At 39.6% G+C, this 22516-nt stretch overlaps 1 protein-coding gene and 1 long non-coding RNA gene across 4 annotated transcripts in view; one reads left to right on the plus strand and one right to left on the minus strand.

Moving 5' to 3' along the window:
* SMPD3 (sphingomyelin phosphodiesterase 3) overlaps nucleotides 1-22516 on the plus strand; it is a 112917-nt gene that overhangs the window by 70853 nt on the left and 19548 nt on the right. For all 3 annotated transcript variants that reach the window (XM_064160437.1, XM_064160435.1, XM_064160436.1), the window contains exons 2-3: nucleotides 5967-7607; nucleotides 18686-18761. In XM_064160437.1, coding sequence (XP_064016507.1) covers nucleotides 6270-7607; nucleotides 18686-18761 — 1414 coding nt within the window. In that variant the 5' untranslated portion in view covers nucleotides 5967-6269. The remainder of the gene's footprint in view (nucleotides 1-5966; nucleotides 7608-18685; nucleotides 18762-22516) is intronic.
* Nucleotides 352-18863, minus strand: LOC135184559 (uncharacterized). Its single transcript, XR_010306092.1, has 4 exons — nucleotides 18746-18863; nucleotides 17894-17977; nucleotides 11876-12054; nucleotides 352-606 (listed from the first exon to the last, which is right to left on the minus strand). It is a non-coding gene; the product is annotated as an uncharacterized LOC135184559 (long non-coding RNA).

Genomic DNA, 22516 nt, shown 5'->3' on the forward strand with positions numbered 1-22516 from the left:
GTAATGTAAGATACCACAGCAGCATGAAGCTTGGTTTCTCTGCTAAGGTGACTAACCAGGAGACCAGCTACAGCCAATCTTTCGTGAAATGAACAGGATCACTACCTCCCATCCTTGTGGGCAGGCTGTCATGTAAGTGACATGAGCTACCTTAGTCATCTGCCGGTTCCATTACAGAAGAGGTGATGTGCTCTGAGACGTCAAAGGACTTCATGGCCCTGTCTCATTTCCCTTAAGCTACCAAGGCTGTGGTTAATAACAGTGCTGTTATTAGCTTAAATGTATGGCTTTTACAGAGATCCGGTGAGAACTATCATTGAAGTTCCAAAGACTCTTTTCGAGAATTTAGCCTGAGTGTTTGATGCTTCTTTATTTTGAATAGAGTTTGCTTCACCATATCTCTGCTTCTTCCTAAATATACAGGCTTGAGTAGCTCTGTGAACTTTGTGGTTGGTTGGCTGGTTTTTTTTCTGCAGGCACAGACTTAACTGCTGACATCACTGGTATTCAATGGCACTTGCAGATTCACGCTTCTTAATACTTTTTACAGCTTAGTTCAGCTCAGCTAGATGTCTTGTTTAGAATGGCTTCTTGCCTGATGGCAGCCTATGGACATAAAAGAGATTAAAGAGAAAGAGGAAAGGTTAGGGAGAAACTGGTAAACTGTAATGGCAAGTCTGCAAAACCACTTTCCACTTTCCTTTCTCCTTCTGAGACATGCTTAGTTTGAATGGGTACTGCTTTATTCATCAGTACCAGCAACACACCTAATTCAATTTTCATATCATAGTGGAGCCACAATTTTACTGTTTTTCCTGAGATTCTCATAAACTGTAAATTGTCACTGATTTGAGAATTGAGCCAGTAAGTGCTGCTTAAATTCCCTTATCTTGCATCTTGAACTGCTGTGTGGAATGAGCCCTAAAAAAGGATGACAGGATTTCAGTTTAAACATCATACTGTGAAATGATCACAAGGGTACATAAGAAAGCATCTCCCTTAGAGCCACTAACACCTTGAGCTACCTTCATCTCTTGATTACAGTCATGTAATCAAGCATGGAAACACTTCATCTGTTTTCCCTTTTGGAGAAAGTTCTTTTTTTCAGACGAGTAGTTAGTGGTTGAACTAGACTCTAATCAGAAGCATGTACAATAATCATCAGAGGAAAGAGAATCAATGAAGACAGGGAGAATTCATGAAGTGTTTGTGGGAGCACAACCAAATAGAACCATGAGGGAAACCAGAGATTAATTTGTGGTTTGCCTAGTAATCAAGGATCAGAGTCTGAGTGGGATTCTCTTGGGTCTTCATTTTGCTTGTTCTCAGTTTCAAACAGTATTTTTTGCTGCTTTGCTTAGCGTAGTGGTGGCATTGTTGTAAGCTGTGTTTCTCAGCTTCAGATTACAATGACAATAATGAAATAAAGCTGACAAAAAGTCAAGACTACCTAAATAAGCTGTTTCTCTAGAATCCAAATTTAGATATGGAATGCTATGACTTTCTGTGACTACCAAGAAATTGTCAGGATTCAATAAAAAATCTATGATTGTGTGAAGTTATCCACAGAAGAATTTTTCAAATCAGTTAGTCACCTCTGCAGTTTTGTTCTGTTTCTAAACAATAACTGCTCTTGCAGTGATTTACATGCATTTTAAAATACAGCTGAGATGTTAATAGCAAATTGAATTCATATTGCCTGAATTTGAAAGTGGGTTTTAGTTTTCTAAGAAAAATGAAGTTAAAACTTTTCTGACCATTTCTAGACTGCCTGCATAACCTTATTATTGCAGCCTTTGTTGGTTTTCTTCTATCATTTGTTGTCTTATATTGTCCTTTATTTAGTTTGCAAGCTGCATTGGAGCTAGGAGCATCTCTTTTGATCTATGATGTCTCTAGCATACTTCTGGGCATAATTATAATCATAAAAATCTTTGAAACCTTTCCACCTGGTGTCTTGTTATCACTAAAGTTGAGATGTTCTATACTGGCACCATTTAAAAAAAAAGTCTTTCCTTTTTTAGCCTTCAAACATGTAGAAAATAATACAAACAACTAAACAACGCTGTGGTTTACGTCCTTGTAGCACACAAAAATATCTGTTTCATTGCAATATCTTAAATTCTCTCTTAATCTCTCAAACCCCTATGAATAAAGCATTGGATTACCAAGTAATACCCTTCATCACGAGGAATTAGGCACTTTAGCTTTAGGCTCCATCTAAACCATTGCATTAGGAGAGATGTTACTGACGTCATATTTTCCAAGTTGGAGTTGACTCACATGGTGCCTTCTCTCACCCTTTAAGATGTTGCAGGGATAAAATGTATCTGTCATGACTCTCTTAATTCCCTCCTTTTGGGTGGCTTTAGGGCTCTTGCATGTGTACAGTTTCATAGCTAAGAGACACAAGTAGGAAACTTGGTTCCTATTTGTGTGCCAGTCAGTCAGTAACAGCTTTGGCTATAAGATTAATAAATTAGAATAATCTCTTACTTACAAGAGGACTATTTTTCATTGGGGCCTTGATGTGCTGATGTCTCCAGTATGCAAAAATTTAAAGGACATCCATCCCCTTTCTCCAGCTATCATTGTTTAAAGCTTACTGTGGTACCAGAGTTTTTGTTTCCTGCATCATTATTTGTGAGAATTGTTTTAGAATTCATAAATTAAAATGGATAGAATATACTTCTGTACTTGAATCCCTATTGCCTCTACACTTCAACTAGCTAGCAGTGAGGAATGTAGCTGGCCCCTGGTCAAAACCTGTCCAGCAAATCCCTGATTTTTAAAGATGCTACTCTGGTTTGAAGCAGAGAAAGTGTAGAGTCACTAATGTGGCCTTGAACCACTATTCAGTCCTTAATGTTTACCAGGAATTAAATTCTTAGCAAGTGTTTTTAAAACAGGCCTCAATTTGAACAAATTTGCTTTGTGACACTTGCTGTGTAATCTTCCTCTGTGAAAGGATTTCTGATTGCATTCATTTTTCTTCCTTTTTTTACTAATACACTTGATAGTATGTTTGATCTACAGTAAACATTAATTCCTTTGATTTAGAATGTCCTCATAATCTGGATAATTGCTTTAAAGAAACCATTTTAGTTGAGCATTTTATGGTTTGCTGGACAGCTGTGTATCTTGTAGATTATTGATGCTGCAGTCCATTACAGAACCACCAGGAGCTGTGTTGGATTGATTTTATCACTTCATCACACCATTGAACAGGCCTCAACTCCTCTATTAAAATTGTCACTTGCTGTCACATTCCCCTAGCAGTTTTAACACCCTGTCATCCTATACTTAAGGAAGTGCTTATCTGTAGAAGACCTAATTAGACAAATTATTATTATTGCTCCTTTGTGGTTTTTTTTTTTTTTTTTCCTGGTGGGTTATTTCGAAATGGCAGAAGTCAAAGTGACCTTATTGTCTACAAGAGAACTGCAGCACTCACCAGAAAGCCTGGAAGTTGGAATGTAAGGTTTGCAGTTCATCCTCGCTTCACATGTCCCAAACAAACAGTGTTCTGTTTACCCTTGGCACTGTTGTAAACAAGAACCTTTCTGGTCTGCTGAGTGATTATGTACATAGACAGGGCTTCTTTAAAGCATTTAAAAGTAATTACATAATTATATAGGTTTTAAATTGTGGGGTTTTTTTCTGTTGTTATTGGGGGTTTTTTGTTGTTTTTCTAGCTGTAATGTAGACACCTGAGTCTCTTTGGAGCATTCTTCCTAAAGAGTCCTAAAAATCATTCAGGAAAACAAATCTGCTAGGCATTCCCCTATTATCAACATCCCAAAATGCCTTTGGCAATGAGTAAATGCCAAGCATTTGTTACTTGGCACTTGACTAGTCACTCATTTATTTAAACTCAAACATGTTTCATAAGGCTGTGAAAGTTATGTGAAGCTAATCATTAAATCCACAAAAAATAACCTCCTGTGATCCAACCTTTCCAGTTGCTGTCTAAATGGTACCGCCAGGGCAAAAACACATGGGACCTTGTATCCCATGAAGCACAGGTGACTGCCTAGTGTTGGCAGAATGTGCAGCTGGCTGTGAACAGTTGCAGGCTGCTGTACTTGCACTCTGCAGGCTAAGTGTGTGTCGCTGCAGTAAAACACATCTCCTTCTATCTCACCCCCTTTTTTTGTTTTAGTCAGATTTTGGTGATCTTATCCTAATAGCAGTACTTGCATGTTTATTAAGTATAATTTTCTGTCTTGGAAGATTCTATATAAGCTCTCTTAAGATCCAGCTTCCCCTGGATGTCCAGAGCACAGTAGTTAAAAGCAGTTTCCTGCCATCATTTTTATTTTATGTACTTATTGACTTCCTTTTATAGAGTATTTGGGTACTAACCTTTTGGTTTTGCTTTTGGAAGTCTTTATAAACTTATCCCCACCTAACCTAATTTTCCCCCTTTTAGGATTTGATTCCTGTCTTGTTAGTTTTCATTAGAAGTCCTGTCAGTATCTTACTAGGTTTTTCAGACTAATGCTTGATTTCTTGCCCCAGGATTGCCTTTCACTTTCTCGGAAGAAATAGCTAAAAAATCTTCCTCTGTTCTTTTAGTAAAATTCTTCTTTGCCATGAGCCTACTAAAAATATATGTCTGCAAATCTGATGTGCTATGACTACTCTTAGACCTGCAGACTGGGAATCTAGTCTGTGGCAAGAATCGATAAAAAGCATGCGCAGTAAACCGGAGCTAGTTAAGCCATGGATCTTAATGCCTTACTAATAACTTCTGACCCGTACAGTATACTCCTTCAGCACTCTGCTATTGCATGTCTACCACAATTGAAAATATGCTGACAACAAGAACACGAATCAGTTGCAAAGGCTTGGTTTGAAGAAGCAGCTATCTTAAAACTGTGAGAGAAAATTTAAGAATTGCTTTTTAATTCTGATTCTAAGGCAGCATTGCTTTGTAGAACTCTATTTCTCTCTTCTGTGTCCCATATCATTGTTTTATTTGCTATGAAGTAGAAATATTAATGTCATCTCTCTTTATGTCCCTTGTAGAATGCTTAAAATACACATCAAACAGCTGTTTCCATAATTCTGACTCCCTTAGAGTCCTACATTTTAATTGAACTTATGCCAATAAGTATTCTTATGTAGTTTTCATCTCTCCAAGATGTCAAAAAATACAGATGGGTTTGGTAGCACAGTCCATCCTCTCTTTTGCTTACTTAGTAAATGTTTTTTACCTAGCATTGTTCAATACTGTTTACATTCTAGGTTTGAAATTTGAAAGGTTCTAAATGGGAATTCTGCCTTCTGCTTCTCTTACTGGGTAACACCACAGATTAATAACCTATATAATCCCAGGTCAGAATTGCCCAGCTGATGAGACACCTTTGGAAAGTTATCATCTGTCTTCAGAGGAAAGACATAACCCTAGGGTTTTATTTGCTATATTCAATTGGTATTTTTTCCTTCCAAGGTGAAACTTGAGATTTGAAAACAATAATGTTATTGGTGATGAATATTTGAGCAAAACATACAGTAACCGTGTGTAAACATGAGGCTTTTTGGGCTGTAGCTGAATGAAATTGAACTGCAGCTTGAAATAAAAAAATGCTATTAAATACTTGCATATTAAGTGCTAACAACCATTTGCAAGATTGTGAAACAGCAGTGTAAATATTAGTGTGAATGGATTGTAGAATAAACTAAACTCCAAACAGTATTTCTCAGTTTAAGGCCTAAAATTTCATAGCAGGAACATGTTTCATGATACTTGCATTAAATGCTAAATGTACTGGTTTAATTTGCAGAAATAGCAGTCCCTTGTCACTGGAGTTGTCCTAGATCCATAATCTTTAACAGACTATCAACAATGCTAAATTAAACAAAAGGAAAGTAATCTAGAATGTAAGGCAAAGCTGGTATGAGAAAATCCACTTTAAACCTTTAATAACTGTTGCGTGGTTTGTGTCTTTTGTTTTTTACAGATTTCCTTTCTGCCTCCAAAGTGTTCTATTATGGCAGCCTCCAGTGAACAATGACATCCTTTGACAGATACAGATGCCAAAAAGTCAGACAAAAACAGTGGCCTTGTTTCATTTTCACTCCAACACACTGAAATGGTGCTCTTAACATTTTGTTATTAACTCTCACTGGAAAAAAAAAACAAACAACCCAGAACAAACTTCTGACTGGACCTTTTTCCCTAGCCCTCTCCCAGTGTTCTTATGAACTCTTGACACAGTGACATCATGTAGTAGGCCCTAAAGTGTTGTCATAATTAAGTTGCAATGGTTTTATACACTTCCCCATTTCCCAACAGCTTTCTGTCAGTTCTGCATTCTTTTTCCTGGGGCCTGATTTTCCCATGTTACTGGTTAGCAGATAGGCTCGTGGCCTCTTTTGTTCCAACCACCTATGAAAAACGTCAAAGAGCAGATGATCCCTGCTATTTCCATGCACTCTGCATCATTATTACCACTCCCATCTACCTGGCACTATTGGTAGCCTCTCTTCCTTTTGCTCTCATTGGCTTCTTGTTATGGTCCCCACTGCAGTCAGCCAGAAGGCCATACATCTACTCCAGACTAGAAGACAAGCACCATGCCAATGGAGCCACGCTGCTCACTGAATGGAAGGCTGCAGGGAACGGGAAGAGCTTCTGCTTTGGCAGTGCCAACGTTTGCCTGCTGCCAGATTCTCTGGCAAGATTTAATAATGTTTTCAATACGCAGGCTAGAGCTAAAGAGATTGGTCGGAGGATCCGAAATGGGGCAAGCAGACCACAGATCAAAATATACATAGATTCTCCTACCAACACATCCATCAGTGCAGCGAGTTTTAGCAGCTTGGTGTCCCCCCAGGGTGGAGATAACACTAATCGGACTGTTAATGCTGGCATGAAAAGGACAACATCAATGGAGTATAAAGGAGACAATACAGGCTCAAACAACAGTGAGGATTGTAGAGAAGATAAAGGCGTAGCTGGAGAGCCAAACGAGGGAGAAGAGAACACTTGCATTGTCCGCATAAATGGAGAGGATAATGGCCAGATGTCAGACGCAGAAACAGAAGCAATCAATGGCCAGGCTCACGCCAGCGGCCCGGCAGAGCCCTCACTGGAAGGTGATGCAGAGATCTCAAAAACACCAAACCACAAACAGAAGGAAGGAGACTCTGGGAGTTTAGACAGCTACTCTGCCTCACGAGAGTCCTTAGTTAAGGTTCGCATTGGAGACGGTACAGTGGACCAAAGCACTGTCAACAACAAGCTCCTCTACAAAGCTTCGATCATGAAGAAGACTTCAGTGCGGAAAAAGAAACATACAGATGAGACCTTTGATCATGAGATCTCTGCTTTCTTCCCTGCCAACTTGGACTTCCTGTGTTTGCAGGAAGTGTTTGACAAAAGAGCTGCAGAGAAATTGAAAGAGCAGCTTCATCACTATTTTGAATACATTGTCTATGATGTTGGGGTCTACAGTTGCCACAGCTGCTGTAGCTTCAAGTTTGTGAACAGTGGTCTACTTTTTGCCAGCCGCTATCCAGTTATGGATGCTGCCTATCACTGTTACCCCAATGGAAGAGGAACAGACTCCTTGGCTTCCAAGGGAGCCTTGTTTCTCAAGGTAAGAGCCTTTCTGAAGCTGTAAATGTTTAGCCTATCTATGTGACCAGTTATAAAGTTACGTCATTTTCTCTCCGTTGTTTCTATCAGAGTTCAAAGAGACAATATTCAGATCTAGGTGACTTGATATAACCTATATATAGGATCCTGTAGCCTAGATGCTGTGTTGAAAGTGATGGATGTGCATGAAACAGTGGACTTTTGGAGGTAAAACCTGAGTCAAATTACAAGTATCAAAATTGGAACCAGTTTTCATATAATTTTAGTTTCTTTTTTACAGAATCTCTTTGATAACATACACAAATCCAGAGCTTCATAACAGTACAACAGGCAATATTGTTGGAAACCAGTTTGTCCATGCTGTTTGTGGGAATCGAAAAACAATGAAACATCTGACTGCCACTAGAATAATCCAGAAGGAATTGCAATGAAATGTATGGCTGTCCCTCTCTCTTGTTGCTGAAGAACGATTAAGGAGAGAGATGAAGATGAGTAACAAACACAAAACCAAAAGTGCCTGGGACACTGGGGAGCACGGATCTTTTTCCTCTATTTACACAGTTTACTTAAATTAACTAATGGTAGTGAGAATGGGAGACCTGGGGTTATACAGCTGTACATAGCAGAGAGCAGGAATAAAAGCCTGCATGTAGTGAGTTGCTTTTCCAAGACTAGTGGCTGTTTCTGCTTAACTCTTGTGAGAATGTGTCTGTGCTCTTCAGAAACTGCATATTTGGCTCCCATTAATCAAGAAGACAAACTTTATGCAGAGATCCAAATCTGTAGACCCCAACACAGACACATCTGAAAATCTCCTAGAATATTGAAATTTACATGTAGGTGTTTTGTTACAGTTTAGAATGGATTTCACTAACATCTTTCTTAATGCTAGCAAATAAGATGTACTCAAATGGTATCTACTCTCCAGTGCTCATGAGTTCTCAACAAAAGCCACTCGTAGCCATTAAGAATATGGCTTGCTAATAAGGATCAGTGGGGGTTTCTGTACCCACTGTTTGCAATTTGTAAACAGAGCAAAAGAACTTTGGTACTGTGGCTTGAATTGTAAAAGCCAGTATGGGAATTTGCAGTCTGATAGTGGTTCATGTCCATCTGAATAGAGGTTCATAAAACTGGGTCTGAGCTCTCTTTATAACCACATACGAGTGCTGTATATAGCTAAAGGTTATTTTTCCATCATAAAGTGCTGCATGCAAAAACTGAACAGTATTTTGTGCACTACAAATACTACCAGGGTCACAAAGACACCCCTTCAACGTATGCATTTATTAGGGATGAAGAGATTAAAAACAATCTGCTTTCAACTGTCCTGTGCTGAGTCATTGATTTGCTACCTACTGGGCAGGCTGCAGTGCCTCCATTTCTTTTGCAGAAAATTAATCCTCTTTTCAATATTCCACTGGGATGATGAACTTAATTATGGAGTCGCATTGTTAAATAATGTTACAGTTGAGCAGGGAATAGAGACCAGTAATTATGAAGATTCAAAGATGACTACATTCTTTTAAATATGACCATTTTTCCTTGTGTCTGTGTTGTTCTGACACACTGCACTTTGTACTTAAAATACATTTCACTTTGAGTTAAGGCTATCCTATATGAAATTAATTTCTATCTTAATTTTGCGTTAAATGATCATCATTCATTTCTTTCTTTGGAAAAAAAGTCTAGTTAATTTTAGCTTTGAAACCAAGTAAGTTAGAACGTTGCTGGTTTTGATGTGCTTAGTCAGCAGGTGAGTGTGTGTGGACTCTAGACAAAAGCTGCAGGGAGTAAAAGCCTGGTTTGTTTTTGAAGTCTGAAAATCAATCCATTACCTTCATCAATCTTGAGATCTTACACTGGGGTAGCTGCAAACTAGGAAAGTGCATCATAACTGTGGTTGGAAGGTGTAATTCTAACCAGTGCTCTGCCATTCCAAGCAAACAGCTTACATCAATGTTTTTAGATACTTCTTTTGCTGACTCTTTCAGTGTTTGGTATATACATAATGCAGTCCAGTCCTACAATAGTTATCTCAGTGTGGTTTCAATGATAGGTAGGTAGAGAGCCCTGCAGAACAAGACTCCCCTAATTGATTTCCATTAGTACTGGCACGGAGCTAAATCTCTATCCCGTGCAAACTGTGTTGAGTTTCTGACTCCTGTGGAACACTTGGTGTTTCCACTTTTTAAGTGGAAAAGACTTTGACTGGGTTTTATTTAGAGGTATGCTTACAAAGACTGTTCCTTTGCTTAGCTTCTTTCTGTCATCAATGGAACAAATTGCTCTGTAGGTTGTTGAGAAAGAAAGCTGTTAAAAAATGAGTGAGGGGAGAAGACTTGCACAGTTTGAAAACAGGGATAAAACCACTTCATGTTTCCACTCGCTGGGAGGGTGAAACCTTAATTCAAATCTTTTTGGGTCTTGGAAAATACTCAACATCCAAACTGAGAAGAACATCCAGAGAAAGAAGCCATGTTTCATTTATTTAGTAATGTTTGTCTCTTTACTTTATCCCCTTAGTAGTTATATTAAAGAGCTCAGAGCTAAATATTCAATGAAAGTTGCTTTTTTGTTCAAAATTATTCAAAACTGTTTCGAAGGAGCTGCATTACAGAACAGAGTCCTACTGTGCAAGTGTTTAACAAGGTTTTTCCTTTTCAGGTATGTTCTGTTTCCAGTGAAGAAGATCTGATTTTCCATAGCCCCCCGCTTCCTTGTCCTCCTTTCACTATCTAGATTTGAAGTTCAGATGGAGATTTGGAAGGATTTAAAAGATTTGCTTAGTCATACAAATTTATTTTACCTGAGAGACTTAGACAGCTCAAGGGTTATTATTAGTGGTTATAACAACAATGAGCTCTGTGTACTGCTTTTCATTCATATATCTCAGGATGCATAATAAAGAAAGGTCAGTATATGCTTAACAGAAGGAGAAACTAAAGCACAAGGAGGTAGTGATTTGATTGTGGCTTAACACCTGGGGTGTCATAACCAAGGAGAAAAGTTGGAGATAAATTATGGATGCTTTTAACGCTGTTTAATGCTACCCATGTCATGCTATCTGGAGACCTGAGCACAGGAATTTGGTTAGCTTTGGTCTGTTCCTTTTCTAAAGATGTCTGCCACAAAAGATGCTACTGCTGCTTTGATGTAGATCACAGACTGTTTTTTTCCATCTGTATAGGCTAATGCTTTCCAGGTCAGCCCCTGTGAACTCACAGGGATGACACAGTTGTGGACTAGTTATTTGTGTAAAGCCCATTTCCTAGACTTTGATCTCTTCAAACCCTGGCAGTGTTTCAGTCTCCAATCTGAGGGTCTCACTGGGACTTAAGAAGGAGAAAGCCACAGAAAACATAGCGTATAAGAAAGGAGGCAATGTCACTTGCATCTAAGTGACAGTTTTGTGTCTGAAGTGTTAAACCACTGTTCCTAGTCACTGCTAAAGACTCAGAGGAGAAGTTAGCAAATATATAAATCAGCCAATCCATTTTCATACTTTGGCAGTCTGGGCCCTTGGGAGACTCTGCCGTGACTCTCTGTTCTAAGCACTGCATTCCACATTAATTTAAAATGCCAAGGAAGAGAGCCCTTGAGTCTGCTTTGTAGGTTTTATAACTCCAATTGTCTCCTAGAGCTGCTGTGCTACAGACAGAGGAGGGAAGTGGGACTGACACCCATGCTATCTTGTGCTGGTGATTCTAACTAAAAAGCAGGAGGGTATATAGCTGTATATAGCGTGGTGCAGACTGCAGTATATGACATGATGCAGATTGCAGTGTTCTTGGTTACTCTGCAGGTCTTGTACTGATTTTAAATCACAGTAGGTTTGAGGAATTTTAAAGGGAGTTTAAAAATATGTGTCCCTTTCAGAAACTGGATAATGATTTTGCAGTCAAATCAAGTTTAAAAGGTATCAGTGAGTGCTCAGCAGAAGTTGTGTAATGCTTCACCTGGTTGTAATTGACTAGGTTTCAAAATGTCAACATTCATCTTTTGATGGAGGGATTAGCCTGCAGCCTTAGTTATACTGCTGTTCAGGAATGCTGTCTAAGTTCTGGACAGCAATGTAATAAACCCAAAAAACATCCTTAACTTGACCTGATGGGGTACTGAATTGTAGAGCTTGTCCACATTTTCCCCGATATATCAATGGAGTAAAGACTGTCACTGCTGCTGATAAATGTTGTCTCTCTTACCCTGAAATTGTGATAGCTATAACTAACATAAATCTTAAGCCACACAGGACAGGAAAATGCTTACCTGGGATGAAGAAGTGAATGAAAGAGGTGAATGTGCCATTCTCCAAAAGGCTATTAACTGAGGACAGGTTTTGGCGTGGGTTTTTATTCCACTGAGACTGGGAGATATGGAAGTATGGTGCATATAAAGCTGTTCTTCCTACTATTCTTAGCAAGAAATTATTCTGTTTTCTTTAGCATCTGCCAAGGGAGAGAACTTTCAGCGAAAAATAACAATTCTTGCTTAAAACACAGTAAGTGAACATAGAGCAAGAGGAAAACTGCAGTCTGATGGGGTAATTTGGACAGCTAATAGTATTGTAACAAAATCAAAGGGAATCAAAAGGAAAAAAACATGTCTTGTGTTTTTTGCTAAATTTCTGAAAGAACTCGTGTTTAATTAATAATTCCTAAGCTTATTAACAGATTTACTTTTCAAATTCTCTGAAAATTAATGCTGTTCTCAGGAAGTACAGTAATTGTGCAGAGAACATGTTATTATTCATTGCTTAAAGGAAACCTAGCAACCTTTGCTTCATGTGCAGAGCTAAACTTGTTTTCAAAAGAGCTGATATGGTGGTAACAGATGGTAGAAGGAGCAGTAGCTGTGGTTGCAGAACTGCTTTGAAGCACAGTTTTTACTATTTGGCACTCGGGAGATGTCTGCTTTGTACGGTACAATGAGGGTTCCCTAAATCAACCTCTGCCATTCTCCTTCATGGTATTCCTGATGCAGATATATTTTGCTTGGGTAATTTAAGCTGTGTTTACTGTCCCAGGACAACTTCTGTGTGTTGTGACTGAGAGTGAGGGCAGCTTCTGCTGTGCAGTTGCACAACAGAGTGAGGGTGTTTTCACCTGTGGGTGGAACAGAACAGGGGAAAGGCTTTTTAATGACCCCAGTAAAAAGATCATCTACAGATTTCAGTGATTAGATTCTTCTTGTCCTTGATCAGTTTTCCCATATCTACAGTTATCCCCAGATGTACAAAAGAAATGTCTATTGCTGTACATGGATTTGTTTAGAAAACTCTAGAGCTGTGCTGTTTAACTCAGGAGGGTAACCTAAACATTTTCCACATGTTCAGTTTCTGCTCTAAAATGTTAATGCAGGAATTGGGTCAAGGCCAATAATCTGCCTGAGACTTTTTTCAAACAAGAAACAAAAAGCCCCTGACCATGGCAGTGTACTGTGTTCTTTCATGTAATTAATGTTACTAATCGCAGTCTCTCTCTCTTTCACTAATGGGGACAAGTGAAAACTGTTGTGCAGAACAAAATACTGGGTTGAGAGAATGTGAGTTGCGAGCTTTATTCCTCTTCAGAAGAGGAAGAGCCCTTCATTTGTGGACCGATTCGCAGCCACTTCCCCTCACATTTAAGCTTAATGAAATTTTGCCAATGAACTAATTCTGTGAGTTCATGGAAGCATAACTGTTGTCACGTGGCAGGTGGGGAAAAGTAGGATTCTGAAAGAAGTGACTGCAAATGTAGCTGGAAAGAACTGCCAAGCACCAAACAGAATTTTGAGTTGACCTCCAAAACATTTTAAATGTCTTTATTTAATGTGGTTAAATAACATATTTGTAATAATAAATTAGTCATTTTACTAATATGTCTCCTTTAGAAGCTGCTACATACCCCTGAAGGCAAAAGGCAGAGCTGTCAAAGTACTAAAAATAAGACAGATCTTTTTACATTATGCCCAAGCTAACCAAAAATCTACTTCAGGGAACACAAAGCATGGGAATAAAATACATCCTTCTTGGAAGAGTTACCACTCCTCCAAGTCATCTATGTGGGCAGGAATGCTTGAATTGTGAATGTGAGAAGTTTAAAGTTTTCTTTGGCATCTTCTTTGAACAGTAAAAGGGAGTGGGCACACAGTTTGACTGGCTATGCTCATCAGTTTCCTAGGGAAAACTCTTCTGTTTCTCTTGGAAAACTGCTAAATTGAATAATAGAATCAGTCAGGGTTGGAATTGAAAGGAAAAAAATCAAGCAACCAAATAACAAAACCAAAGAACCCATCCAAAACAGACAAAAACCCAACAAAAAAAAAAAAAAAAAAAAAAAAACCCAACAACAATAACAAAGTAAAAAAGGTCCAGTAAGGTTTGATGCAATTTGGGAGATCACCAAAAAGTTGCACTGAAAAGAAAACAGAACTGTCTTTCCACTTTCTTTCCTTTTTCATCTTCCCTCTATTGCTTGTTCACTAACTATGCATAGGATGTCTCTAGCGGTACTCTGACAGTAGCTGAAATCAGGAGTGTATCTGTAAACAGTGTGCTGTTACCAGCATGCCTCAGAGCGTCAAACCCAAGAGGTCTGAACCACCAGCACCTGAGGAGGTATCTCCACTTGTGCATATAGAGTTGCTTTACCTGCAGGAATTCAGTTGAACCTCATGCTGCTGTGCTTTTGGTGGAGCTTCCCTTGAACTTCAACAATACTGGCTATGCATGGTAAGATGAATATTTCTGTGGGAGCTAGCTCCTGTCAAGTCTGTTTCAATGCCCTGCTCTTAATCTCTCTGGGTGTTTTATTTCGAAGGCAAGCAGTAACTAGAGGTCCCTGCTCAGATGATGTTCTTTACAAATGCATTATTCAGGCTTTTGTTTTTAAGGAGAGAGGTGTTCTTTCCACAGAACATGCAGGTGTGCTTTTCAGCCTGGCTAATTTTTTTCCCCCCTAATACAAACACCATCAGCTTGTTTTTTGTCATGAATGTAGAGCTACACACTTTGAAGACTTCTAAAGACTAATGCAAAAGTCTGTGCTACAGTTCACGTTTATTCCAATAATTGGCACCTTCAGTTTCAGCTAAGCTGATGAAATGAGCAGTTTTGCGCATTTACAGTCCCAGATGTGATTAAACTATAATGGCATCCCGGCCTCCTGAAGGATCCTTCTTATTGACCTTTCCCAGCTTTGAGATGATTAGCCATGTGTAGACTCTAGCTCTTGCTACTCACTACATTTCTACTCCAGCCAACAAGACTCTTTCTGCAGTAGCCCTGTTGCCTTGATTTCATGATTTAATTTTTCAATAAACCACAAGTGCTGTTTATTGCCTGACACCAGTCTTACTGGAGCACATACTACTCCTTAGGCCATGTAGGACACAACAGTTACAGGAATCCACATGGTTCTGCATCTTACAGCACAGAATCCAGCACGGTCTCTCCAGCAGATTGTACTAATGTGCTGTGGCATAGAAATGAAATAGTTTTATTAAAAGTACTTCATGTCAAGTGCTGTTATGTACTGACACAGCCAGTGTGCTGAAAACAAAAATTCAGGGCTGTCAGACTGGCACATTTATTTAATTTACAAGCAGGGGACAAATATAAATATGTAGCAATGGCATTCTGAATTCCAAACACAGCCATAGCAGGCTTTCCCCTTTATGGAATTAAACGTCTGCCTCATCTAAAGTGAGTTTTTTTACATACACCAACAGCTAACAAAATGTAGTGTTCAATGGTGTAACTGGCATCAGAATCTAGTCCTAGTTTCCAAATGCTTGACTGGTTTGATTACTTAACCTTTGCAAATGTATGATAATTGCAGTGTATTTTGTACATTTCAGCATAATATTGCAAAATAACTTGTTTCCATCAGAATTATTATATAACTGAGCGACTATGAAACCACAAGTATGTTCCCTAGGTAACTTCAGTTTAACAGGATGTCATAGGCAACTTTTCCCTCTTATATCCTATTTTAAAACACTGGGAACTATAAATGTATTTAAAGCTTAGCTTCCTAGAAATTCTCCTAGATTGGTCCGTGGCACAGCTAATACTATACAGTGATTTTCAGAAAGCAGTATCTAAAATAGTTCCCTACAGAAGGGTAATTCAGTGAATGTATTCCTGCTGCAGAGCTACTAATGTATAATAATTGAGATGAACTGCAGTCAGGTTTATGATGAGGGAGCCATTCTGGCTTCTTTGCTTATATATATTTTCTTTGTAAATGTGAATTTAGAAGTTTCTTCTGTATTAAGCAGAAAAATGTATGTTATCTTTGTGAACTACAAACTTGGTTTGGTGGAATTAGAACCTTTCTGCCAAGATCCACGTTGCAGGCTGTGAAAGGATCACTCTGTTCCTGCAGAATTGCCACATAGCTTCTCAGGCCAAGTCACCACACTCTAATACACCCTTGAAAACAGAGCAGTCTAAAAGTAGTTGCAGTATATAGCCACACAAAGGTAAGTTTTTATGCAGAATTATAGGGCTTGTAATATTCTAGAAGTCAAGTAGGTCTCCTGCCTGCACATCCCATAGTCCTTCTCCATCTGTGAAATGCCAACTTTTAGGCTGGATAATCAGATTTTTGTTACCCATTCAGTTCAGACTGAATTTAATATAGTTTCTTCTGCTGTAACTAGGAATTGACTAGGAGGCTGAAAGGAAATCTGTTTTATTTTCTGGTAGTTGTCACAAATATTTGTCTCTATTGTGATTATATTCTGACTCTGGCAGTTCACATCAGTACTGCCACTCAGTAAAACCCAACTCCCCAGAAGTCTATAGTGTTGGAGGAAATATGAAATCTGCGAGACAGGTTGCTTTGGATGTACTGCTGTGCTGCCACCTCCCAAGGAAATTCTAATTGTATTAATGGCTTCAGCTCTTGCTTTAGAGACTTTCTCTTGTTGTGTTGTTGTTTTTTCTTTTCATTAGCAGAGTGTTTATGAAAGCCCCTTTGCCTCTTTGGCTGTGTGTAAAGTAGCTGCTGTGCAAAGCCGTGGGGTACTGTCCCCCTGTGATGGCAACCCTCAGGTGTATTTATGCTCACCCACTTGTACACAGCAGCAGCCAATCTTTCTTCTAGGCCACCTCTTGTCATTGAGAGTGAAAGATCCTGAGCTGGTTTCAGTACAGATCTGTGCACACAGACACTGCAGGGTACATATTTATGATTACTGGAGGTGAGTGTGATCCCATGCATCCATTGGTTGATGAGTCTGAGGCCTTGTCAAGGACTCCATTAAGGTTACCCAGGAAATTCTAAAGCCTATTTGAGCCAACTTCTTTCTCTTAACTGACTATAATTTAAGTGTGGATGTTCAGCTTTTAGACTTAAATCTTTTATGTGTTTTGGACAGAGACACTGAAAATGATTCCATCTGCTTTAGTCAATAAGAGGATTATAAGCAGCATACCCTTGGTACAAGGCAGAAAACTTTCTGCGCAGTGTTCTCTGTTCCATGTGGCTGCAGTAGATGGCATTGAATGCTGTATGACAAACTTTTTCTCTGCAGCAGGAGACACTGCAAATTTGTAAACTAGTAGAGACTAGGATATATGGTTTGCAGTGCTGAAGACAGAAAATCCTTGTTTTGGTTACTGAGTTTGGAAAATACCATTCACACACCTGCCTGCCCAGGTAGTAGAGGATACAAACTAATGATTTCCCATTTTTCTACTGGAATAGCACACATAGCACAAAATATTGGAGACGGCTCCTTTTAATTCACCTGTGACATGATACAGTCAGGCCAAGGCAGCCTAGGAAGGAAGAAAGAGGCCTGTGTGGTGAAGCTTTTATCAGTCATCTGGCAGATGAGCATCTCCTCTGAGGCTTTGCTACAGTCTAGTGAGCTAAGGAGAATCTGCTGGCTTAAGGGTGAATCCACACTGACCATGTGTCTTCCTTGTCTGCCTCTGTCTTTGCCCTCCCTGAAGCAGGTTAACTGATGGGAACAGCAATGAGAACACCATCAATATCCATTTGGAAAACTGTCTAAAAGGAGACTGAGCAGACTGAGGACAGAATAATGCCAGTTGTTTATTACATACACCCTTAGCTGGAACAAAAAATAAAAGCTAACAAGGCATTGTTGAGTACAAATGACTTCTAAATTCACTTACTGTGAAACTGACTTGCCAGGTATAAAGTGAATCAGACACTTCTTGGCTAGGTGAAAAACAAGAAAACCGCCCAAGCTGACAAAATTGCATCTGTATGAAATAGAGCTCTGCTTGTTATTTCAAGGTGTCAGATGAAATTGTGTGACTCTCACCTGTGGTTTTGTTTTCTGAGCTCTCTGTTTGGCTTTCCTCTATGGGCATTCTCTTTTGTAGTCCAAGAATTGTTGCCACATTAACTGTCAACAGAAAGAACATATGCTCAAATTAGTTTGTTGCCTCTACCTAGATCTTGATTTTCAAATTGCTGGGAATTTTGACTTGAACCTGTATTAGTTCTGAACTGCCAGAACCTTCAGTGGAGTTGAAAATCTAAACCAGCACTTGATATTAATTTTCTTGTGTCCACCAGCACGGGAGGTGCTGCTGTGAGCTGCAGAATGTTAAATGCTTTGCTGAGACATAGCAAAAATCCCCAACACCTGGGGAAGAACGCAAACAAATGCTATGGCATGGAGAAAACAAGGTCAAAGCCACTGCTTGCTTCATGTTTCATCATTCTTCCCAAACTCCCTCAGAATTATTCCTTCTGCATTCTAGTCTTATGCAGATACCAAAATGAGATTGCTGATAATGTTATCATTACATGGCACTTCAGTAATAGGCTTGACTCTTGCATGCAAACAGTTGCTGGGATGCCAATGGGTGGCAACACAACTGTGACAGAACCAGAACCAGTGGGGTGTGTGTGCTGCAGATCAAAATCGAACTGCATAAGTACTGCTGATGAGGAAGGAGTCAGTGTGCTAACAGCAAGTGGAATCCCAGTAAGCCTTTGTGTGTGTGACAAAGGCCAGTGCCACATACAAAGGCTGCACAGTGCGGTTGGAAATGGAGTTGTGTGAACCCTGCTATTAATTGCCTTTTTATTTCCTTCTTCCTTCCAGGTGCAAGTGGGAAGTACACCTCAGGACCAAAGAATTGTGGGATACATTTCCTGCACTCACTTGCAAGCTATTGCAGGTACTGTCCTTATTTCTGTGTCTTGGTTTTTCACTGTTCCTAGGCCTGTAGTTTTATTCCTGTGCAACAGCAGCACACACTGCTCCTCCAGGACTCCCAAGAAGGAAGGTAAGGAAAAAAGGTAGACAAATCTGTCCCTGAACCTTCATGTTTTCAGTCTCCATGTATTACAGGACCCACAAAAATACCCCTTAAGAGATTTCTCTTTGCTTCTTCTTAAACAAGTACTGCTATTTGAGCAAATACTTTACTGTCATCATTACCCAGTAGCCTTTATTGACTTATGCTACAAGCATATAAACTGAAATACGTAACTAGAGGATCAAAAGATACGAACTGGAACAGTTATGCTTATCAGAAATCATCAGCTAGAATAAGTCCAAATTCTCTTACTTTTGACCTGCAAATTTAATCCATCAATAGCTAGTAAGTTAATTCTCTTGGTCATCTTCAAAAGCAGCTCCACTATCACATTTACTACAGTGTGACACAGTGTGCTCTGTGCTCTTCGTTTCATGGAACAGTATTTTTCTAAGGTCATTAAATAAAATCCCAAAACTCTTAGCATGATGTGGAAAGCTTCTGGGGAATTGCCACTGAATTCTCTCAAAAAAGAGTAATTTCTTTAATAGCAAATCTCCATCTGTGTGACATGTGGACTCCAATGCTTCCCATGATCAGACTGGAATTTCATGTAGCTCTGTCAGGTTGTGGTTGAGCCTGTTCCTCCTCAACCATCATAGGACCTTTAATGGCCTTTTGTAATGGTAGTATCTCAATTTCAAGACTCGGCTCTCCTTTTGATTCAAGGCTGAGGTAGATGGGGTGGCCTTATTTTACAACCCAAGCCCAGACAGCAAGGGGAAGAAAAGTTAGAAGCTTGGGCTAATTTTACTCCTTCTTTAGTGTCCCGATACAAAGTTTTTACATCAGGACACTTCTCTGTTTCAGCTGTTTGCCTGAAAACTGACAAATGCTTGAAATTCTTGGGAGATGTTTATGGAAAATTCTCCATGCATGTCTCCCATCTTTTGCATCAAAACTACCAGCTCTATATTTAAGAGTAGGTGTAGTAGTAAAATACAAATCTACCAAGCTTTACTTTGTATAAGATCAGAATTCAATCTAGCCAGAGGGAAGGTGGGCAATCCTTAGTTTTACTTGGCACAGCTGCAGTTCTTGTCCTCCTGAGAATGGAGGAACCAAGACTGCCCTGGAAGGCAGGCCGTGTGCTGCAGTGTGAGGAAGACAGTGATGTATTATAGATGGTAGAACTTTGGACCGACGCGCTGCAATATGTCTGGGTTAACCCAGTCAGGCAGCTCGCATTCATTCCACTTTGTCAGTGCTTCAGCTCCAGAGAGACAGACTTGGGAACAAAACTGCCAGTCCCTGAAGTACATTAGAGAGACTGGATAGTTCTAAAGAAGATTCATGAATTTTTCAACTACACTTTAACAATGTAACATCCTTCTTTGGTTTTCTATTTTTAACTCTGGAATTATGGTAATGTACTGTGAGATTGCTGTTGTGGAGCTGAGATTTGATGCTGTTCTAGTTTAGGTTATAAGCCTCCATTTTTAGTCCTGTTCCTTTTTATTACCTAGAATTGTATTCTCAGTTAGTCTTTGGTAACCACATTGTGAAATCCCTGAAATATTAAAGAGGAATAGAGGGCTGGGAAGAAGAATGGGGAAGTAATGTTCTATTTTCAAAGTCAGACTAAAGCTTCTTCAAGGGTAAAAAGCAACCTTTCATTTTCCTACTTATATTCCTGCTTCATACTTTCAGGCTTATCTGTTTCAAACTACATTCAAATAGAGCAGACAATGATTTAAGAGTCTAACTGTCCTTTGATATATCAGATTAGTTTATGTAATGAAATGGAAAACTAAAGTTCCCAAGTTTAGCAGAACTGTGCTTTCTGATCTGTATCATCTGATTCATAACATTTCACACATTAACAAAATTATCTCAAACCTAGTTCAGGGATGTGAAGCTGTGGTATCTATAAAAACAAGCCCTGTTTAAAAGGTTAGCCATTTAAATCATCCTGCTGTACACGGCTGAGTGCAATTTGGCTTCTCCTCTAGGATACATAAACTTACACTTGACAGTTCTGATACTTAAGATGAGTATAAAATGAAGGGATCCAGCTGCTTCTGGTCAGGGCTGAGCTGCTAATGCGTGTTTCAAGAGATGTGCAGGCTCAGCTCTGTTCAGAGCAATTACTGGTTTTTTTCAGACCTGACATTCACCTTTTTCAATAAAACTTTGCAATTAGGTGCAGCTTATCCTCTCAGTTCTCTTCTTATTACTGAACGGTGCTGTGAAGCAGCTCCTCATTTCCACCATGGAAATAGCTGCATTTCAGTGACAAATGAAGGGATCCTTTAAGGAGACTTGAATGTAATTATTTTCCAAGGAGCTGTTAAGTTTACATGGTTCTTTTATGTCTTTCAATTAGTCCATGATTCATGCTCTGTGCAGCTTTTGCAGCCTAGAATCTGCCCACCTCCCAGTCCCCCTAGAGTCATGCCTCTCAGACCCGACCAAGCCATCAAAATGGAGTAAAGCCAGATTAAAGCCTCAAGCTATTCCAGCCCAGGTCCATATGATGTAGCCGGCAGGACGCTATCTCATAACCTCACATGTCTACTTTGTGTTTAGTGTGAATCTAGTCATTAGCAGAACAGGTACTGGCTACTTGGACTTCTCTAGTACTGGCCTTAGGTCCCACAAGCCTCACACACAGCTTAGGCAGAACTCAGCTCAGGACTGAGAGATCCTTCAGTGTCTGGAATTCTGACTATGCAATCAGAGGCAGCTTCAGCAGTAAGCATCCTTAGGCAGCAATTCCACATTTCTGCAGTGACAAAGCTGGTGTATCCACGCCAGGGTGGCCTGTCCTTGCCCCTTCCTCTCAGCAGTGCTCACACAGCTGTGCCAGACCTGGAGACCTAACCTAGATGAATAAAAGGCTGGGGTTTTTTTTGCTGTTTTGGTGGTCTGCTTCCCCAGCCAATCCTGGACTAAGTAGGTTACAAGTGTAGGGGCCTATCTCATTTGTGACACAGTAAGGTGTGACACAGCCTGCCCAGGACTAAACTGAAGCCTTTAGTTGTGACTTGGAAACAATTTGTTCTTCAGATTAGGCTTTACATCCTACACTTAAAGATTTTTTTATCCTCATCTTCCCCAGGTTCCCTACCAATACATCCCATAGTGCTTATCACTGCTAAGAAGTGCTAGTTTTAAAAACCTCCAGTGGATCTTTTCACCTTCTCTAGACCTGTTAGCTTCTTTGTTCAACCACCAGAGTGCTCCTTCTGAAGTCTTCAAGAGTAGGACAAAACATCTTCCTTTGTATTTAGTACCTACCTGCAGTTCTAAACAAAGCCAGGGTTTCATGTTTCTAGTGACTGGAAAGGGCAAGTATGATTAGCTTATAACCAACAAAGGTGAAGTGTTTATGCCGGCCGAGGTTTCCCACACTACCCTTTCATCCTTCCACAAAATCTGAAGCTGAAAAACTTTTGAAGAATTCTGAAATGCTGACTGCAGCAACCAGCCACAACACAATTATTTGCATTTTTCCAGGCCAGTTGCTGAGGAAAAGGGTGTAGAGCAATTAGTACAAACCTGTGTTCTCTGGTTAATCACTGGTGGAAGTCAATCAAATCAGTGGTTCTCTCTAAATGTTTAATTAAAGCTGAAGGCTGGAAGAAAGAGAATTCAAATGCTAGTGTGCAGAG

Source organism: Pogoniulus pusillus, chromosome 20 (assembly GCF_015220805.1).
Source record: "Pogoniulus pusillus isolate bPogPus1 chromosome 20, bPogPus1.pri, whole genome shotgun sequence".
NCBI lineage: Eukaryota > Metazoa > Chordata > Aves > Piciformes > Lybiidae > Pogoniulus > Pogoniulus pusillus.